The sequence below is a fragment of the Notolabrus celidotus genome, chromosome 10 (assembly GCF_009762535.1).
Source record: "Notolabrus celidotus isolate fNotCel1 chromosome 10, fNotCel1.pri, whole genome shotgun sequence".
NCBI lineage: Eukaryota > Metazoa > Chordata > Actinopteri > Labriformes > Labridae > Notolabrus > Notolabrus celidotus.
This window is the reverse complement of record NC_048281.1, coordinates 9,123,181-9,145,911: the sequence shown is the minus strand read 5'-3', so window position 1 is coordinate 9,145,911 and position 22,731 is coordinate 9,123,181. Positions and strand designations below refer to the sequence as shown.

The window sequence follows — 22,731 nt, the reverse complement described above, 5'->3', positions numbered from 1 at the left end:
AAGGTGCTTTAGCCCTCATTACAAACGGACAGGATGCTGCTCTAGCTTTGGAGCCTGTAATGGGCAGCTGTTGTGTTTTTATAGTTATGTATTCTTTGAACTGTGTTGATGGAAATCAAACAGCTAGACACAGAACTCAAACAATACAGGGACTATTGAGCAAGCAGCAGCAGGTACATGTGGTAAATGTGTGCTAATCTATTCATTGAGGAGATTATTCATTATTTATTTAAAGCATGACTCATTTTCTACAATCTGTGTTTAAACCAAGCGGCAACCTCAGATCTCAAAATATGAAGCCCATGTGGATGTGTTATAAACTGCAATTCATCAAAAATCTGCTTGAAAGAAAGCTAATCAGCACATACTGCACGGTAGGTGATTTTTTTTCTAACGCCACAGTTCAGAAGATATTAAGATTACGAGTTTTTGCCCAAATAAGGACATGACTGACTTGACTGACAGGCGGGAACACATGCTAGAAGGCTCAAACCCCACCTCTTTACGTCACACTAAGTTTGGTTGTGTTCAGCATTACCAATTTGGCTCCCGCCATCAATTGGCTTCAAAATAGCGCTCAGGAACAGATGGGTGACGTCACGGATATTATGTCCATTATTTATACAGTCTATGGTTTAAAATCAAGAGACTAAAGCAGAGTAGAGTTAAGTTTCTATTAAGAAAAGCGAAGACTGACTCTGCACTGGAACATGCAGGGTTTTAAAGTTACTTACATTTCATATATCTGCTGATAACAGTGTCATATTTTCAATAATAGGATTCCAAGTACAACTTCGACCCCAAGTTCTATGTTGAGGACGAGTTTTAACAGACATGTTAAAGCCCTGTCTTGAAAATTAAGAGTAAAAGGGGCTTGCTCTGTGTGACAAAGAACAACTTCGCAAAAATGTCCCTTTCACCAGCAGAGATTAACATGTTTAGAGCCTCTTACAAGAGACAATTCTGGTATTAATTCTCAATTTCTCTATTTGTAAAATACAGGGAGAGAGATTTTTTTAAAACATATAATTTTTGAATATTTGCTGTTTGCCAGGAGACTAAGATCCACTTCAACCCCACCTCTGCTATTTTTTGTTTGACTAAAAGATAATTTAAGTCAGTGTTTTCAATAAGAAGACTGTTATCATGACGCCTCCTCAGAACTCAGTGAGGGACGTCACTTTATTTATTTTATTTAATATTTAAAAGGACCATGCATATTAATTAACACTTCAGTAAATATGCCAGAGTTAGTCAAAAGGATATCTGTAGTCCCTTGCCAGATGTTAACAAGGCTCCCTAAAAAGATCAAGATTAAACAAAGATTAAAATAGGGTAAATAAATAAGATCAAATCAAGAAGGTAGAGGAGAAATCAAAGCACAAAAAAAAAGAGACAACATCTTTATTTTCTACAGTCTATTGTTTTTACAAGTTTGATCTACTCTGTGTTTAGAACAGTTTTTTGGTGGGTGTTATTTTTTCCATTGTAAGTCAAGCATCTTACTTACATTTTTTTTAATATTATACTGACTATTATGAACATGTATTTCTTCATCATGAAGCTCTTCAAGCTGCAAATGTTATTGTAATTATTATGTAAGTGTCATCGTTCATTTTAATGTACAGTAATGCGGCTGCTCTGCTGTGTGAGTCACCAGCCTCGTGTATCTGAAACCGATACGGCAGCGACACTGACTAATTGAGAATTACCTCACATGGACCAGAGGCCGATGGCGGCGTTCTCGAGGCCACGGCTGATAATGCTAAATACAATAAGATGACAACATATAGCTTAGCTTGCCATTTCCTATTAGCCAGTGGATCAATTTCTGATGTTAAGCCCTGAGACCTCGGCATGGCTGAGGCTGAGGCTGTCACTGATTCACCAGGCAGTGAGAAATGGTATTTCATGGGTAAACAAAAATAAGCCTGTACAGGTGGCATTATTTTTTCCTCCCTCTCAGACCTGCTGTCATTGTTAAAATGGCCGGGCTTCTGCTGAAATGCTGCTTTTCATTTGTCACACTCTGTCCAAGGTCAGAGTCCAGACGAGGGTAAGCTCACGGCTCTATAAATAGCCTGACTCTACTGCTGGGCTTGTTGCGTGTGTGTGTGTGTGTGTGTGTGTGTGTGTGTGTGTGTGTGTGTGTGTGTGTGTGTGTGTGTGTGTGTGTGTGTGTGTGTGTGTGTGTGTGTGTGTGTGTGTGTGTGTGTGTGTGTGTGTGTGTGTGTGTGGTGATCCAGTGAGGAATAAGCTTATTAGCAGCAGTGTGATGAAGATGGCAGGGGTCTTAATCAAACACCTCAAAGGCTGCATTAGCATTCTAATTTTACATAATGTCTTATCATACGCTCCCTCTGCCTCTTTAAAAATCAAATGTATGTCAGCCATGAATAAACTAATGTGAGTAAGTGAAGAGAGGGGGCTGAGGTGTGTCACAAATATTATTTTTAACATAGAAATAACAACTATTTATGTCCCTGACCTTCTCTGTACATTCCCAAATGGCTGCGTTCTGCCTAATTAAGATCATCTCTTGTAGCTTTTAAGTTCAGTGAGAAGACAGAAGTATAGATCACACTGCAGATAGTAAAGCATAAATCAAAGAGCTGTCCAAAACTACACAACGCATCTGTAATGTTTGTGTTTTTTAGACATGATGCTCTCGTTTGTTGTCTTCAGATGAAGAGGTTCAGAGAGGGACCGAGGTGCACAAAAAGTTCTACTTCCTCTCAGGGGATACTCCATCTTTAGATGCATCTGAACATGAAGGTTTAGGTTTCACAAAAATAGAACTTTTGAATGGAAATTAATAGAAGAGTATTCGTAACTAAACAGAGGGCACCCTTGTGAGTTTTGCATGTACATGTGTGCTGTCATTGGTCAACGTCACTATATCTGCAAGATCAGGCTAGTGACACTCACAATGTGACATCTGACTTTGTCATAAGTTATTTGTCCAGTAGAGGGATGTGGCTCTGCATTTTTCCTCTCCATTATTTTGCAACTTGGCTTACTTTTGTTCCCCATTGTGCTTCTGTTGCTTCTCTTTTCAAGGTACTGTTTCTTTAAATATGGTCTTCAAAACTATTCATTTTATTATACACTGCTGTTTTCTGTCACTTATATTTTGCACCAATTGGGCACTAGAATTTAAATATACTGCTATACACTTTTCTCATCTTATTTGAGTCATTGGCAGAGAGCTGAAATAACCCTTACCTTCTACTTCTTTCTGTGTTATTAGCGCTCATCTGTGCTAACACTTCTTTAGACCAGAAGTAGTTACAGTCAAGTAGTTTACCTTCTGTGTTTGTCATGATTACAAAGCACCTGAATTAGAATAAATGATGGAATTTAAATCATCCATACATACATGCTGCCAAAAAATGCCAAAACTGCATTTATGTGATTTTGTTTCATCGTGTGACAGCATGCATGTTCTCCAAAGCAACGTAAATTATGATAGAAAAAAACAAAGACTGAACCTTTAGTAGTGCAAGCAGTAACACAGCTCTTTACTACAGATCATGTATAGTACAGTGTATATACTGTAAGTTAAATTTTCAGTCAGTAAATTGGAGCAGGAAGCAGCTCCCGCTCCAGCTGTGGCTCCTCCTGCTATGGCCTCCCTATAATAATGTAAGGCACTGTTATTTTTTATGTAAAGCTGTTTTCCCTCGGGTTTGGAGGCTATGCGCTGTTTCAAAGACAGATGAGGTGATTACAGAAAATGGCTTCTGTTAGCACACAGCTAAGCCATATGATTGCCCAGGGACTGCTTAGCAGCAATCAGGGGAGTTTTTCTTTATTGTTCTATCATCTGCTTTACTGCTTTTTACCACAGATGCCTCCACACATTGATTATTGAAAATGTAATGGAATCATCTCACCACAACGGACAAACTCTAAACTGAAATTGAAAGCTAATGATACTAAAAGGGGCACACCATCGATTGCACACAAACCGATCAGTTTACACTCCACGGGAAAAAAGGGCTCAGCCTGTGAAGTCAGTTGTATAATGCACTCTGTGGCTGTAGAGCAGCTTTGTAAAGTGTGAGAGATTAAGCCTGATTATATCACCAGGGTCAACTATGGGTTAGAGACTTTTTTTTACTATTTTTTACAGAAAGCCTGAGGTTCAATCTTAGGCCATGGTGTTTGAAAGACGAGTGTTTACAAAGCAGGGAGGTCAAAGGGAGTCTTTATATCATTTTGGTTCATTCAAATATAAGTTTCATTAAGAGAGGTCTGAAGGATGGTCTTTTTCACTGCTCATATTTTAATCTAAACGAGTCTACAACATTTTTTTATTTAACGCTCAAAATATGAAGCTTTTTTGATGGTAAGGAGAGTTAAACTTCTGTTAAATACAATTCAACATAAAGGTATTTAATTAACCCTCATCTCTGTATACATATGCTGGATCTGAAAGCTATGGGCAAAAAAGTAAGATTACATTTTTAAACTTCTTTGTAGTCAAAGCAGGATGTTTAACTCGCATTTGTGTGCAGGGTAAAAGAAGCACAATGCATCAGCTGTAATAAATGCTTCATTCTGATTGGTCAAAAATGTATAAAAAGGATAATTCCACCTGAATAGCATGAGCTCACAGAGGGCAACCAGACCCCACACATCATACCAAATCAATCTGTGGCATATTTATAGTCTAGGATTTCACCTCTTTCTGTTGACAGTGTGGCAAAACTGTTAGCTTCTGATAGCGTCTGCACACAACATTGAGGATGTTTTTTTATATAACTCAGTTTATGTTGAGAGCACAACACGTTAGATTGGTGGCAGTCACCATTAGAGAAAAGAAGATGAGGAAAACTGTGCAGAAATTAGCGAGGGATGTTTAAAAACAAGGCGCTGATTTATTAAGACATGTACCAAATTTAAGAAAACAGTCACAAAGCGAACATAAACAGCATCTCGGAGCATCACAGAGCATTAACAGAGTGACAGAACTAGATGAGTGAGCAGAAAATGAAAAATGAGAAGTTACAGGAAGAGGACTTTACACATGTGCTGCTGTTATTATCTGCATCAGTGCCACAAAACTGAGGGATGGTTGTTTTAGCTGGATAAATAAATTATTTTGAAGAAAGAAAAATTATCTTGGGATCAATACTTTGTGCCAACTTGTTTATGTCTTTCGTTGGTAGCTGGATAATAACTGGGATGATGCATAGTGAGCGGGTGGTAATGTGAAATAGATTCCCTTCAGAGTGAAATAAGTCCCATGTCAGGATTATATTTCACCTAACCACCACTTTTCATTGTCCTTTAAATCATCTCTGTAAACAAATATCTGTGTAAATATAAGCGCAGCTAGCAATCAGATCATGCCCTTTCTACTCCTGCTCAGTCCTGGCCTCTGCTGCCTTTCAGACGGTACACAATGGTGAGTGCATGAGTAAAAAATAAAACATATCTCAGCCTTGATATCCTTTATCTCTTCTCTGAATACTTACTGACAACAGGACTGCCCCTAAAAACTGGCAGTCACCCCCAAAGGCTACATAGCTGTCAAACTAGAGCAGATGGGCGACCAGATTGTGATAACCCATACCACGATGTGTATACTTGAGAGAACTTCTTTCTTTTTTCGCCTAAATCTTACCAGAAAAGCTGCCGACCTTGTGTGAAACAAAAAGAAAACAGACCTGAAAACAGATGCTTAACAAAGTCTGGGAACAGCCTCCATAGAAACGCTGCCTCGTCAATCACTGTTCACCTATGTCCCTCACAACTACCTCAACAATGACGGTTTACCCATAATGCTCCTGGCCTGATGAATTATTGATTTGATTGACAGAGTGTGATGGTTCTGACTCCGGAGAGAGAAGGCAGACTTGCAGTCAGAGTCACTTTGATTAAGAGAAGGTTTGAATAGTGGTCTGGGTTTCATAAATATATAATCACTGATTGAAGTAAAATAAGCATCAAGGTTGTTTTTTTTTGTACTTTGTGTTATTTTTTGTTGACACTGAGATTTAAAGGAATCATCTTCGTTATTTTCTTTTAATTGTTGTAACCCTTCATGTGGAGAGTCAGTGTGGTGACCCTCCACAGTGATGGATAAAACACTGCTGGGAATTGACATCAGAAGTGAGACATCAGAGCTGAAACGCTTTTCATTCAATCATCACAAACTCTGACCTCTGTTATAGCATCAGCGTCCCTCAGAGGCAGCTCTTCTGTCAGCTCAGAGGAGCTCAGAGCATTGCGCTGACTGAGATCTGAAATTCCTCAGATTAAAAGGATGAAGTAAGAAAAAGAGCTGCATCTTTTATTGATCAATAGATTTATTTTCAAATAACCAGCTCAAAAAAGCAAATTTGTTGTGAGTGTGTTTAAACCATGGAGCCCACAGAGGAGTCGGCCATCTCTAGATGTGAACATATAGACAGTTGGAGATCTGTGGGATTTGAATGGCTGCCTGTGCAGTTTTCACTCCATGTTGGGAAGAGGAAAATGAATGGCTCACAGCATAACTAACGGAGTAAGGGGAATATGTAAAATGCTTGATACATTACCTCCTTCCTGGTTTTCTTTAGATTTTTCTTTAATTAAAGTTACACAGAAGTGATTCTGATGTAAATAAAAACAAGTACAGTCATAGAAATATTCCTAAAATAATAAAGAGTCTTATTGAAGGTAAGGTTCAGATTGATACTGGTGCAATCTCTGAGTCATCACACTCTGGGTGTGTTTAGCTTAGCTTAGCATAGGGTAAAAAAGCTAGCCTCTGCAAACATATCTTAGAACAACTTTGGGGGGTTACTGTTACATCAGTTTAAATTGCTCAGAAAGCTTAATTATTATTGGCTTTAATTGAAGGGAGTTATGCAAAGAACTCTAACATCAATGGGAAGAAATTGTGTCCTGTCATGATCAGGAAATATTGATTTGCAAAGATAAATGAACGTGTGTGGGAGTGTCGCAAATGCATCGGCAGAGCAGCTGTGTATGGATGCAGTTTTGGAGTGAAATGGAGATGCATTAGTTAAATCTGATCCATTTGAGATGTATGAATAAATGTAACTAACACAATAATGTCTTTGTGTTATATTTCTATTTTATGCCTCTTATGTTAGACCTGTGTCGATGTATACACATGTATGTTGGAGTATAGTGTAGGAGTTGTGGAAAGCAAACATGGCAGAAGCTGGGCAAGTATAATAAAAAGTTTGACAGCCAACATGACAAGTCAGATGCTATTTGAAAAATGTGCCTTGCCTCTCTAAAGAACACAGGTAGTACAACTAATAATAATAACTGACACTATAGCTGTCTTTATTTGTGAAGGTATCCATCCTCACAAAGTTACAGAGAACGAAGACTTCTATGACCAGCAGTTTCAGCAGTTCTGAAAGACCTCTTTGTGAAAGGTTAATTTCCTTTTACCTTTTATTTCCTTTACCTTTTTATTCATTTTTTACTTTCAACCTGAACGCCTGTATGATCTGCTCCCTCCAGGGTTGTAAATACAGATTTTTCACTCTGTCAGTCATACTAATCTCTCGTTCCAGCGGGTATACTGTCAGCACAAGAGATTATTTTTCACCTGCTCTGTTAACCTGTCATTTTGCTTTGATATTTAGACACATGCAATCATACATGCTACCCTTAGCAGATTTGCACACACTCAGGTGTATAGCATTTGTTAAAAATACAGTGAAATGTAGATTTCTAATCATCCCTCAGCACAACACATTTACGTTTAGAAATAGCAACGCATCTGAAACCAGCACAATAAGTGTCAAACTCCTACAAGTTCTCCTGAATGTATACTGAATACAAGGAAAGGAGTTAGATAAAGAGATACTTTTACAGAAACAGGCTGTCATCCTCATACTTTTACTTCCAGGCAGTGAAAAATGAAGGTACGACCTTGTTTTTACTGCCCAGGCTGTTGGAAAGTTTATTTATAACTCTGTGTCCCTGTGTGGAGCAAACTTGCACCTTTATGAGAAGTAAATAACACATTTTGAAAATAAATGACATGATGGCAGGAAAAGCAGCAGGGAGAGAGAGGTGATAGAGATAAAAAAATGAGCTGGGTAAACCTGTCTGAGGTGTTTTTTTACTCGTTTTTTGTGATATTGAATCTAAAATATGACAAGTTAAGATAACGACTACCCTTTTTTATCTGTCTTCTTCTGCTTGGCCAAATAATATCAGTGTTTGAAAATAAAGGTACCATCAGTGACTATAAGCACTATTTTCATCACTGTTGGTCACCATTTCCTCAAAGAAACCTGTAACGCTAACTTCCTCTCATTTCTGAAGAAGCCTGTGAAGGTCACAGCCTTCCCTTTGGTCTACATGGATTTCTTGAGAAGTGCATTTCATCTAGTGAGGATCTAACGGTAATGTTAGAGCTCAGCGGCTGTCTGAGTCTTCTTAACTGTCCATCACATCCCTTCCTACACTCCTCAATCCCGGTAATGGTAATGGAGAGACTCACCGGGTCTGAATATTCCCAGGTTCAATTACTTCTCGTGATCAGGTGAATAAATTTAGGATGATGATTAAAACACGGGGTTCGGGGGGAGAACATGAGGAGGAGAAAAAGAAGAGGGAGAAAGAATCTCATGCATGGAGGCACAAGGGCCATTTAGGGTAGCTGTCACTTTCCAAGGACATGTCAGCGTTTTGCAGTTTTAATGAAAGACGCAGCGAGCCAAGTCCGGAGAATAGATGAGTCCAGTGAGGGCTGTGAGAAATGTAACACTACAGACTCGTAATGTGTCCGAGGTCACGGTTACAGGTGCTGCATGGACTCTGAGGGAAAGGCTTCGGTTACTCACTTCAGGAAGATGAGTTTGATTTGGGTTGTTGCTGCTTACTCTTGCTCTGACTGATTCTTTGTGTGTAAGACAAATACTGCTGGTGCCTCTCTCATAATCACCCCATCACTCAGTTCATCTGACATTTCTGTCCTGACTTTCCAGCCCATTCTCTCTCCCAGCCTGTCTCATGATTTTAGCTTTGACAGTGGCCTGATACTTCAAAATATGACTCATCTGAGCTCCTACGAGAAACTTGCAGCTTTTGTGGATTGTGGCAGCAAACCAGGAGGATTTATCTCTTTGTTGTTCTTGTCCTGTGTGAGTGCAAGAAGAGTTTTCAGACAAAGCATATTTTATTTAGATGGACATTTTGAAAATGTCTGTGTCTTTGGCATGCTGTTAATCACCTTGTGTGGCACCTGCCCTACAGCGAGGTGACATGTATGAAATAACTTTATAGAAACAATTAACCTTCTCTGTCTCTGACGGTCTGGCTTCCTTTTTAAATTATAGAGGCATCAGTATTAATTTCAGTCTCATCTACCAGCAGCTAAATACTCCTCCCAGGAGCTTTAAGTAACCCTCGGGCTTTATCTCTCAGAGCTGTCTTCCAGCTTTTTGTTTTAATACACAAAACAGTCTTTGTGACGTTCGATGAAGAATAAGGAGGGTGACGTACTGGTTGGACAAACATGAAACAGTCATCCAGTAACCTGTGCTTTAAGTTGCTTCCACAACTGTAGCTTGTTTCCTTTGTTCAGATTCAGATGATAAAATGATATATTGTTGTATTTTTCTCTTTGGTCTTTTTGTGTTCACAGTGTTGTAAAGTGGACCAGAGCACACAGCATCACAGGGCTGTTCTTATCCAATCCACTATATTTATAAAGCACATTGAAAAAAACAATTAAGTTTAGCAAAGTGCTGCACGGTGAGGTAAAATAAGTTAAAACACGAAACATAAAGCGCTGTCAGAAAATAAAACACATAAAACACTTTAAAAAATACTTAAAAAAACAAAATAAATGAATAAATAAATGAATAAATAAATGAATAAATAAATGAATAATAATAATAATAATAATAATAATAATAATAATAATAATAATAATAATAATAATAATAATAATAAACACTGTAAGAGCAAATAAATGTTGGGAACAATCCAACATGGGGGGGTAGCTTGTTCCACAGTTTGGGGGTCACTGCCGAGAAAGCACAGCCACCCCTGGTTTCAGCCTGTTCTTAGGGACCACAAGAAGCTGCTGACCATGGACCTCAAAGACCTTGCAGGAGTGTAGCTTTGCAGGAGGTCAGAAATATACTGTGGAGCTACTCCCTTTAAAGATATTTATAAACAAACCATCAAATCTTAAAATGAATCCTAAAATTAACAGGGAGCCAGTGGAGGGAGGCAAGGATGGGGGTAATGTGCTCTTGCTTAATTTTTGATAAACAATTGACATTTGTGTTGGTTGTACTTTGCAAAGTAAGAAGCCCCGCTCTGAAACAAAATGGGTCATCGTTGACTTGGAGCAGTGAGGAGGTCAAATGCCTCTACATTTGGGATTGAGCATGTTTGTAAAATGTTGGACACCACTCAAAAATATACAGACGTTTACAAACTGAGTCAAGTGAATGAGGGGGGCTTTCCCCACTCTCTCACTTTAAAAGCAGTCTATGAAGTTATGAGACCAACACTTGGGGCCCGATCTACTAAAGGTTTGTGTGTATAAAAACAGGTGCAAACTTGATAGCGTGCGCAAAGCAGATGCACTAACCAGGAGCACAGAGGATTGCATCTGTCAAATGAGCAAAATAGCAGTCGCTATCCATTTAGCGTGTTTGCCTTCATGAATATGCAGAATACATGCAGATTATCAGGACGCGCAAAATACTGGGAGGAGGAGATGCAAATGTAATCATTTAGCACACGCAATGTGATTTATCAAACCTGAAGCAGATAGCGCGCAATGTTTTTGCGTCTATATTTAGCACGTTTGAAAGGCAGGTGCAAACTGGCACAGTGTTACGCACACATGGCTGCGGTCACTGTAAAGCTCATCATAACATCGCTTTACAACATGCCCGCAACAGCGGGGCTTACAAGCATTACTAAATGTTTTAGTCAATCAAACCAAGAGAACAAAAAAATAATAAAAAAACTACACAAATTCAAAGCAGTTCAGCACCACGGATAGCGGCCGCATCATTCTGACACCCACTTTAACTTTTTCATATAATGAGAGCACAGTAGGTCACTGTATCAACAGATATGAAGATTAGTAAAATTGGCACAGTGGCCCACATGTTCACATACAAACAAAAAATCAATATGAAGTTCGGCCTACTCACCACTGTTTGGACGAGCCTTAAACTCCGCGGACATGTCCACGATGCGCTGTATGTCCATTTTCTCTGATCTGTCATTCTTGATAGATAACATGACATGTCCACTCAGTCTCTCCCATCGTGCTCATCAAGGGGTTTTTAGTTAGTTTTAACTTGGAGAATGAGCACTCACTAAACCGGCAGGCAGCTTGGTGTAACTCCTCATCTCATGCTTGCAGCAATGTGTTGGGGTGAATGGCCTCAAACATGTTCCCAGTTCCATTTAGGCTGGTGAATCTTTGGGACAGTTGCTGGATGATGATATCAGGCATTAAAAACATTCACCCAAAAGTTGCTCCCTGGGACACTGAGGCGACTGTCTTCATCAAAGTGATGCCTAACTTTTCTAGAGCAAGAGTGGCAGACTTAGCCTTATCAAATTGCTCTCTAAACTCCATCAAAACACTGACTGCGTTTTGGAGTAGAGTAGATGCGTTTATTTCATCGGCAGATCTTCTGTTTTTTCTCACATCATTCACCTTTTCACAGATGGCCTCCCAAATCGCGTTTCTAACGCTGAGATGTCTCTGCTGGAGTTCACCGATGTGTTTATTTCCCTCCTCCACAAAGATCTCCAACTCCATGGCTTCAAACTTCATTTATCTGCTCTCTCAAACTCTCCATGCTGACAGCCGATAGCACACGCAAAATCCTCGTAAAATTGGGCGGTCCGCACCACTTTTGCACTTATCATTTGCGCACGCAGTCATGGTAGATCACCCACAACACACCCAGAAATAGCACGTGCAAAATTATTATTTGCACACGCAAATTAGTGCTCGTTATTTGGGATCTTAGTAGATCAGGCCCATAGACTGTATAAATAATGGACGTAGTATCGGTAACGTCACCCATCTGTTTCTGAAATGCTGTTTTGAGGCCAATTGTCGGCGGCAGCCATATTGCTGCTGTCGAGCGATTGTGACGTAAAGAGGCGGGCTTTGATACTCCCAGCCAACAGCACCTGTCAATCAAGTCAGCTGTGCCTCTCATTGGAAGACTTGTAATCTAAATATCCTGAAATTGCCGCGTTATAAAAAATTCATCCCCTGTACAGTTTGTGCCGATCGAGAAATGAGCTATCCAGACTACACTCGTCTTTTGTACCAGGCTGTAATCATGTTTATTTCTGCTGTAAAGATCGACTTTTTTGAATTGGTGTGTATTTGGTTTCTGGTACTTCCGGATCCAGCCTCAAGCGGATCCTCAATGAACTGCAGTTTTTAGTACTTTCGCATTGGACTCCTATTTTTAGACTGGAGGTTGCCGCTTGGACCAACATAGCGAATGTGGAGGTTCCAGTGATGAAAAGGACAAACTCTCCTGGTTTCACTTGCTGGAAACATTCTCGTAACCAGGAGTTGAAGGAGTAGGGCTTTTCGAGTCATGTGATGTTGCTGTGAATGTTAGCCTATCACTGTTCTTATGCTATCTATCAGTTGGAATGGAAACTGCCTAGTTGCTGTATTACTGCATCTGTTAAACTAGGATACTACTAATAGTGTGATGAGGAAAGCAGAGTTTTCTCATTGATCTGAAGCGAGCTGATATCACCTTTTCTAGGTGTTGAAGAGGTGCTTTAAATAGCGTCGACCTAAAGCTTGAAACGCAGTTGAAAGTCAGCTCACTCTGGCCGTGAGCCTTTCATACATGACTTTCACACTTTTTATGTCCTGTTTATATTCAGCTCATACAAAGAAATACACATCCCATTATGTTCAAGGAGTTCAATAGAGTTCCATCCAGATTTTATTCTTCTTTTTCGTCCTTTACCATTTCATAGCGTCAACTATTTATTGATAATTATAGCACATGCATTACCATACTTTAAATGAACAGATTGACACTGCTCATGTAATATCATTAACTCAGCAGCTACACTGACAGCCATTCTTTGCAGACTTGACCTTTGAGTCCATCTCAAAGCTAGAGGGATATTTAAAATTGAGAGAACCAACAAGTTCTTTAACTTAAAGCCATGAATTATGTTTGTGTCAGTCAAAGTGGACTTATGATTTCTTCTGGGAACATGAAGCTTCTGTTTTTGACTAACTGGGAGTGAGAACGTGTTTGACAGTCTGTTAAAAACGTGAGCTGTGCTGCTCATAAAACAAAATGTCAAGTGCTTAGAAAATGGATTGCAGAGAAATTCAGTGAAACATTATGACAGCGTCTTCGTGAACACACAACCTGGCTCTAATTGTCAATCATTTTGTTTCTCCTGCCTCTGCAGCCGATCCAGGTGAAGTAGCAGGGTGGCCAGTAAACATTGCACATCACCTGCAGGGTGTTGTGGGTAATTGAGGCCAAGAGGATCTGCAGGGAGAAGAAATTCATAGGGGGAGACTTAATTCACCTTATCAGAGGCAGCAGACATGCAGGAGGACTAAGTTTAAGATGCTCTAATACCAGGACTCAGGGATGGAGTTGCAGGCCAAAGCTACACAAACTCTCCTGGATAGCTATTTCACCGCAGATAAAATCACACTCTGTACTCTACGGTCACTCAGAAGGCTCAAACGAAGACTTTCTGCTGCCGCTTTGACTGACAGAGCCCTTGAAACCCTTATCTGTCAAAAAATGTAGTAACATCTCCGTCAGAGGGTCATAACACACAACATCCAACGCTGCCCCAGAAAGTGAGACTCCTTGAGCCAGCAGAAAGTCTGTTTTCAAAGGTCAGGTGTTGTGATTGAAAAGAAAGGTTGGCCAAGCAGGGATTGAATCATGCAAATACTCCTCATTTTTTCAGCAGAGAAACACAAATCAGAAAGCGAGTTTCATTTCTCAGGCTTACAGTGTGGCTCATGCAAAGCCCTTCATTGCAAATCCTTCACCGTGCAGGGGATTGTAATGAAAGTACACAGCCTCAATGTGACCCATGTTTATAGGTGCAGGAAGAAGCAGCACCATATGCAGTGTGCAGAATATGTTATCATCTGGATGCAGAAGCTACCCTCGTGCATTGCTGTGTTTACTATATCCTGTTGCAATCAATCAAAGATAAGAACCAAAGACTTTACCCTTTTTATACCTGACAAAAAACAAACAGAGCTCAAGTAACATGCATGTTTTCAAGAAAGATTTGATGCACATTTCACTCAGTTATGTTTTCATAAGGTCAATATTTGTGTCTGTTTAGGAACCAAAAGGTAAATAGAAAGTCTACTTTTAAATGTTTTTTTTATGAAACAATTACAAAACTTGCATCAGTTGTTGTTTAATGAATGACGTAACCTTTAGCTCAGGTTGTTTAGATTTTGGGGACAGAGTCGTTTAACATGGCTCCAAAAACTGACATGATGATAAGTAGAAATGGCACTGAAATCGGCAGTGGTGGACTTATTCCCTCTGCAGGGTTCAGAGGGGGAAAGGTGTGTCAAGGCATAAGAGACTGCTGCATACTTGAGCTTTTGTCATCAGTGGATGTGATTTTATTTTTCAGAGAAATGCACCACAGCACAGTCTTTCCTTCTGTTCCTCTCTGAATCGTGTTTTTTCTTCCTCTCTGTCTCTCTGCAGGACCTGGGTGGGGTGAGTCCTCCTCAGAGGAACTGGAAAGGGATTGCTATCGCTCTGCTGGTCATCCTGGTGGTCTGCTCCCTCATCACCATGTCTGTCATTCTCCTCACACCAGGTAACAGAATGCTGTGATTGTGCTCTGCTGTCTTAAAGCTTCTGTGTTAACCTGTTTTTCTCTGAAAAAGCTCCTTTGGCTGTTTTTTCTGCATCTTCAAAGACTTTTGCCAAACTCTCCTTTTATTCTACATCAAGAACAACTGAATGTGTCAACTGAATGTCATGCACATAAGGCTTTGCATGACATTAAAGCTCCTGTAAGGGATTTTTTCTGTTATGAAACAGGTTGACATTTACAGTGATGCCTCTTTAATACCTACAAAATGAAACAGGACCATGAACGACAAGACTTGTTGTAGTTATATTTTGATTTTGAATGCCTGTAACTGCTGTGGGTGTGAAGGTGTCAGACGAGATGATTGACAGCATGCTGAAGAAACAGCCTCTTTTAAAAAATTATCCACAGCAGTTACTCAGAGATTTATGTAAGAGTGTAAGAGGTCTGAGTGAGAGTGGGGTTGATAAGGCAGGCTGGCTAAGAGGTACTCCAGATATGGTGATAATTCTGTGTGGGTTCCTCACCAAGAATGACCCAGGCTTAACACACCAAAGCCTAACTGAACTGAAATTTGAGCATGAGATTCGCTGCTGGAGTATCAAACAAACGAATGAATGACTGACTCTTTGATTTTGTTGTCTGGTTGCATAAATGACCCACCCATCATGGAGTTATTCAGACTTATAAAACTCGAGTTGAGAGAATCCTGCACACTGTCCAACTCGCAAATTAAAAGTTGAATGGCAATGTTCAGGTGCTTGTTGCCTGATGAAGGTCTGCAGGATTCTTGCAACTGGAATTTTGTGAGCTTCTTCTTACTTCTCACCTGTCCTATAAATTAGGCGTTCAAAGTCTTTTCTTCACGTTGAGACTTAGAAAACTGAAAGTCAATCAAAATATTCCAGGATTTCACAAAGCAAACATCAAACAGCATACAGAAGTACAATAACACCATCAAGCTAACATCAACCACACCCAAATAACAACATATAACCTCATATCCACACGTCAAAAGTTTGAAACACCTTCTCATTCAAGGATTTGTATTTATTTAAATTATTTTCAATATTGTAGATTAATACCAAAGACATCAAGGCTATGAAAGAACATTTATATAATTATTTAATGAACAAAAAAGTGTTAAACAAAGCAGAATATGTTTTATATTTTAGAATCTGTAAAGTAGCCCCCTTTTTCCTTCATGACAGCTTTGCACATTCTTGGTATTCTCTCAGTCTGCTTCATGAAGTGGTCTCCTGGAATGGTTTCTAATTAACATGAGCCTTGTCAAGAGTTCATTTGTAGAATGACTTGCCTTCTTAATGTGTTTGAGACCATCAGTTGTGTTGTTCAGAGGTAGGGTTAGTACACAATGGATAGCCCTATTTAACTACTGTTGTAATCCATATTATAGCAAAACCAGATTATTTCATAGTTTTGATGTCTTCAGTATTAATCTACAATGTGGAAAATAATTATAATAAATAAAAACCATTGAATAAGATGTGTCCAAACTTTTGACTGGTAGTGTACATAAACACACATATGCAAACAACACAGCCTCCTTAACTCCAATTAAGACCCCAATTAAGACCCCAATTCTTACTGAAGATAAACAGATAAATTAACATTCTCTTGGATTAACTTTTCCGAAACATCTCTCCTCTGTGCCTGTGCTTTATCAAAGAGGTATTCAATTAAAGGAGCATTCTCAAGACAAATTAAACCTCAGTCAGGTGCATTAACTTTAACCAGAGTTTCTCATAAATCATGATAGAAGGGACAATATGAAATAAATTACATTTCCCACTTAATTTACCTCACAATATTCACACTCTTTCATCTTCAGGCTCACCTCTATATCTCACAGATTCAATATGTAGTGGTGATATATCACAGCTTAACTGTGCACACAGTGATCTCTGACTTGGGGGTGAGTTAGTCTTAACTTAACTCTACGTCTCTGTGGGGATCCTTTCCAACATTTTGACAAACACTTAGAGAAACAATCAGAGTCTGTCAGTGAATAAAAGAAGCACTTTTAAACAGCAGAAGCAGCTTCACTCGAGTCTAAGTCTAAGTGCCCCAATTAAAAACCTGGTTATATTTGAACGACATTATAAGAAAAGTGTCTTTCCCTGCTGACTAAAACCAAATTCTGGGTCCTGCATGAACTTAGCATGACCCAGTTTGTCACTCTCAACAGTAACCAATTGGCTCTGCTGCACAGTCAAGCCTTCTACCTGCTCATTAACAATAGTGTGAGCAGCAGGTCCTTCTCCACGCTCACTGTAACCGCTAAATATTGAAGATTGTATCCTCTGTTAAAGGTTCTTTCTGCTGTACATGGATAAATAAGTTCAATACATTTGTTGTAAATGTAGTTTGTATTGATCTTTAGTGGTCTGACTTATATTTAGTGTGCTTCCAAGAGTTACGCTACGGCCAAATTCCACCAGATCCTTGTCCGGTCTGTCTCCGATCCGTCACGGCTCCGGATCTGATAGGTTTCTATTCTAGTCAATGTGTTAACTCCCACTGGATCCGCTCGATTGCGTTCCGGCTGCGTCTCTGGTGCTGGAGCATGATGTATCAATTTCAACAGAGCAGATGGAGAGGGACAGGAAGTCAGGCAATATAAAATGAAATCATCCGGTTAGTTTTCAGAATAAAACACTCTGTGTTATCGTTCCTTTTTATCTCAAATATGAAAACAAAATGTAATTTTGAGCGGAGGCAGGCTTGGAGTCAACAGGTTGGAGGTTTTCAGAGGACAATAAAGACAACATGGATAAGGGGAGGAGGAGAAGAATCCTTGATTCAGTGATTGACGCGGGAAAAACTCGGCCATATGACTCCAGCTGTCCGGCGGTCCTGCTTCGTGCTGCGTTCTGAAAACGCAGTGTTGACAGACGAGAGAGCACTGAGCCGGACCACAGCGGATCAGAGACGGACCGAACATGGATCTGGTGGAAGTCCTGTGTTATAGTAGTTTTTAGGATGCCATAACATATTAAATTAAAAATTGTGTACATGTTACTCATTTAGACTCAAAAGTTCCCAAGTTTTCCTTAAAGCTCCTGTGAGAAAATGTCTGCTTGTGTTGATTTTGGCACCCCCTGTGGACAAAGTGGCACCTCTTGTTTCTACACTATTCATGTCCTGTATGCATTAGTAGTGTTTTCTGAGAAATAATATCTTCCTCTTTCTGAATGATTAATCCTTCACTACCTGACCGGCATTAAACAGCATAATAACAGAGTCAGCATTCACCGTGATGAGGATGATGATCTCTTCTCTTCCTCTGTTGCTGTTTTCTTTCCTGCAGCTGATGCCTCAGCTGGGGTCGGATGATTACACTGTTAACCATCTCTGTACAGATAGTTGAGCATTATTCTATTTGAATTTGACGGTAAATTGTATACCTGCTTTTAAATGAGGTAAAGAGAAACCCTTCATTTACTCATCTCCAATCATCACCTCTCATTGCCCATGAACTCTCTCTCTCTCTCTCTCTCTCTCTCTCTCTCTCTCTCTCTCTCCCCCTGGGGGGTTTTCTATGGTTGGTTAGACTTTCATTGCCTCCATAAACAAACACGCTGTGTGGAGTTATCAAGGAAAGCCAATATGGCTGACATTCAAAATGACTTGGCCCTCCGTTTCTGCTCACAATCAGCAGCTGTCCTATTCAGAAGGAGCTCACAACTGGCACGCTGTCTGTCTGCAGAAGCCATAACATTTCATAATTAAAAATGAAACATATCCAGGGGCAACACTGGAGCAGCTTGAGGATTTTCTGGTCCACTAATGATCATCTTAATGAACATATGAAATGACGTTCCCACAATAAACATTGTTCAGTGTGCATCTTTTTCTTTATATGTTTAAGTACCTTTGTGTAAATCTGGATTTCACGGATTGTCAGCACCGTCTGCTGAACAGATGCACACATGGTTTTAAGGAGGGGTAAAGGGATTTATTAATTCAGACAGAAGTCTTCTTTAAGACGTCAGTGTTAAAGCTCGATACATTTATTTTGTCAATAAAGGGGAGAAGTTTAAAAGTTTAATTTCAAGCCACGTGACTCAAAAGTCCAACATTGACTATATTTATGCACAAACTCCCAGGAAATGTTCCATGTTTGATCTAATCTATATATAGCTGCAAACGTGTACTCATGCCAAGTATCTTCAAATAAACATATGAGCTATAGAGACAAAACCATTCTTGAACCAGGCTGTAAACATGTTATTTTCTGCTGTACAAATTGACAGTGATACGTGGGAACTAATGGGTTCGCTTGGCTTTGGAGTCAGCCTTAAGTCGACATTTGTTGAACTGCAGCTTTTTGCACTTCTACATTGGCTTCATTTTTCAACATAGAGGGCTGCTGCTCGTTTTGTCACTATTTGCTCAGTGATTGATACTAAAATATTTATTATGAAGTTTTTAATTGACAATTATTTGCCATTTCGATAGAGTTATGTGTTATTAAAGCATAATGTCTGTTTTAGTTTCATCTCAACTCCAAAAACAAGAGATTTAAATTTTCCAGCCACTAAAACCAAAAAATAATAATAATATGAACCCTTATAAAGTTCTGCAAAGTGTATTTTAATGCAAAATGACCAAGACTAGTATATTCTAAAGAAAATCATCTGGTATAGGAACCTATCAAGCTGTCTTTGGTTTTGCTGTTAGTTTTTTAACTTGAGTAACTAAATGAAACCTGTTTTAATAACACTTATTTAAATTAACCTGTTAAAGATTTATGACTTGGAGCAGCCATCATGTCTCTCTGATGACCTAGCTATGTGATATCTTTAGAACTAATTCAGACATGTCTAATACGCTCTGCATTTCCTTTTCCCTTCTGGTCAAAATACACCACTCAGCATAACATTATGACCACTGATGGGTGAACGTTGAATGTCATGTTACAACAATACCTGTCAGTGGATGGGATATGTTCAGCAGCAGGTGAACACAGTCTGAAGGTGATGTGTTGGAAGCAGCACAAATGAACAAGGGTAAGGATGTGAGCGACTCTGACAAGAACCAAACTGTGATAGCTAAATAATCAGCTTAGAACATCTCCAGCTCTTTTTGGGGAGTTCTTAGTCTGCAGGGGTCACTAGACTACCTACCAAAAGTGGTCCAAGGAAGGAAAACCAGGGGCCCAGTGAGAGGGTCATGGGTCGTTCAAGTGCTTGAGGAGCAAAGGCTGGAGCTCACACTGCTAAAAAAGCTAAAGCTGGTTACGACAGAGAGATGTCAGAACACACGCAGAGCATCACTGTTTTGTTGCATGTGGGGCTGCAGAGCTGCAGAATGGTCAGGATACTTACGCTGACCCCTGTCCGCCTCTGAGAGTGCCCGCACAGTGAGCATCTGGACCACAGAACAATGCTAGGAGGTGGCCAAGCTCAAGGTGTTGAAAATTCCCCTGATCCCCATCCAGTTGAACATTAGTGGGATGTGCCAGAAAACCAAGTGTGATCACCACCTCCAGGACTCCTGCTTCCAATTTTGTGGTTCCAGACACCAGAGTACACCTAAAGAGGTCTGGTTGAGTCCATGTCTCAGGGATATTTTGGCTCTGGCATGACAGGAGGTGGGCTTCACAAACCACCATATCAGGCAGGCGGTCTAAATGTTCTGATTGTTCTGTGGACAGTAAAGTAGGAAAAAGCTAAAATCATCCATACAAGGTGTCAGTGCATTTATTTATCAGACTATTTGGCTGATATAACATTAGGCTTTTTTTTTTATAAAGTGTTGCTTATTTCCCACAAAGCTTTTCTTGGTAACTGCACTTTGACAGCTTAGTCTTTAACACATGCAGAGAAGAGATGATATACATCCCCAGGATGCTTTCAAAATCAAGTATCATATTTTTTATGTGATAAAATTGTGTCTTTAAGTTGGAAATACATCTCAATGTGTCTGGTGAAAGTGAGTCATTTTAATAACAGAGTTGATTCAAACTGTATGCATCAGAAAAACAATGACTTTCTGGATATTAACTGATGTATTTCCTATATGTTTACTGTATAGATGTGGTTAATATATTTGACCTTAGATAACTTTCATGTACTGAATGTTCATGGTTTCTTTTTGCAGTTGACAGCCAGGCTGGGAGCGACACCAAACTGACGGTGGAGGATCTGTTCAAACCGGAGTTCAAAGTGCACGACCCGGAGGCCAAATGGATTAACGGTGAGTAATCCAAAACACTCACTGTACCTGCTGGGATCAAGAGCTTTACTGTTAAATCCTTCAGATGGATGGAAATGAGTCAGCAGCTACTAAAGAAGAGGAAAGACACAGAAATAATACATTTCTGTTATCCAGGCTGGTCTGTATATTGTTTATCAGAGACATGTTTGTGTTATGTTGTGAGACATGACGATTGCTGCTACTTTTTGTTGCTTGGTGCAAAGTTCCCCCTGAATAATCAAATTCAGTTTGAGCAAACAGCTACAGATCACTGTGCGTTACCTGATTGCAAACACAACACCAGTCTGGTTACTCTTACAGGTAATATTTCATGCATGCCTGAGGAAGCTGGTCATTTACCAGGGTTACTTCTGAGTGAGTGTGTTCATGTTTCTAGCAGCATTTTTGCTCTTTGCTTGTTAACACTGGTGCTCCAAACAGACTGTTAAAGGATGTAGTGCTTCAAAATGTCTGTCTAACAGCTGGAACACACTTAGACTGTGGAGTTGTATGAGTCACGGGGAGTAAATGATGGGATGGAGCTAATTTTGTGGCAAAACACTGGCAAATGCAGAAAGAGATCCACAAATGCTTCAACTGATCCACAAACGTGTGCACAGATTTGTACACTTATCCACGAATGCTTATGCAGATCTGCAAATATGTACACTAATTTGTGGATGCGCACTTGGTTATTAATGGCTGAGAAGTCTCAATGTTTTACTGTAAGAGCTATTAATACACATCAGTTCTTCTGTGCAAGATCCACAAATGTGTTCAGTGATCTGTAAACATGTGATACTATCAAGGAATGCATGTAGCAAGGGTTTGTTTGCCCTGCACTCAGGCGCGCAGGCTCATCATCTCTTACTTTGGTCACCTGTTGAAGTAAATTGAAGAGTCCCGTTGTGCAGTGCTAGGTATCCCAGAATGCTTTAATACGCTGCCCAACACAACACTCACCAAAAACTTGCAGTTTCCTGAGCTGTCTTTGCATGGTGCCAACATATCCATCAATCTGTTTGCTGCTTCAAATATCAGGACTTGGTTTCAGGTGCACCAGGAAGCATTTTCTCTTCCACCACACAGATTAAGAAAACAAGAGATGCACACAAGTACGCTGCAAAATTTATCAAGAAACACGCTCCACTGATATCTCTACCTCGTCAGAGTTAGAGTTGCTGGCAGATGGCTGAACTTGCTGTGGTGGGGTATCAGGGTTGTTTGTGTATTGTTGTTTCGGGTGTAAACTCTTAAAGTACACAACATATATGGTGTAGTGAATGCCTTACACTGAAAGTACCTGATTAAATGTCCTGTAATTTTTCATTTCACGACATATATGGCAGAAAAACACGAGCTGAGTTGTTTTCTTCCAACATTATTAGTCTTAATGATGGCCGGCCTTGAGGAGGTGTCTGCTCTCACAGTGCAGAATTCCTGTTTGATCATAAGTCAATCATTAAAATTGGTTGTAATGAGCCAAATATATTTATATATTTTCGTTGTAGGCTTTCTTGCCTGCCTATTCCACTAGAAGACAAAATCAGGCCCACTTCATGCCTCTGTACATTTATACCAAACACAGCTCGACTCTAACCCAACATGAATGACATCTGGATGAGTTCTGAGCGTGCTTTGCAAAAACAAACAAGCGCTCTGCTTTTGTCGAGCAAC

The 22,731-nt window shown here is 39.8% G+C and overlaps 1 protein-coding gene across 1 annotated transcript in view; it reads left to right on the top strand.

The window, feature by feature from the left end:
• LOC117820660 (inactive dipeptidyl peptidase 10-like) overlaps nucleotides 1-22,731 on the top strand; it is a 210,450-nt gene that overhangs the window by 98,754 nt on the left and 88,965 nt on the right. The window contains exons 2-3 of the mRNA XM_034694508.1: nucleotides 14,721-14,835; nucleotides 20,959-21,054. Coding sequence (XP_034550399.1) covers nucleotides 14,811-14,835; nucleotides 20,959-21,054 — 121 coding nt within the window. The 5' untranslated portion in view covers nucleotides 14,721-14,810. The remainder of the gene's footprint in view (nucleotides 1-14,720; nucleotides 14,836-20,958; nucleotides 21,055-22,731) is intronic.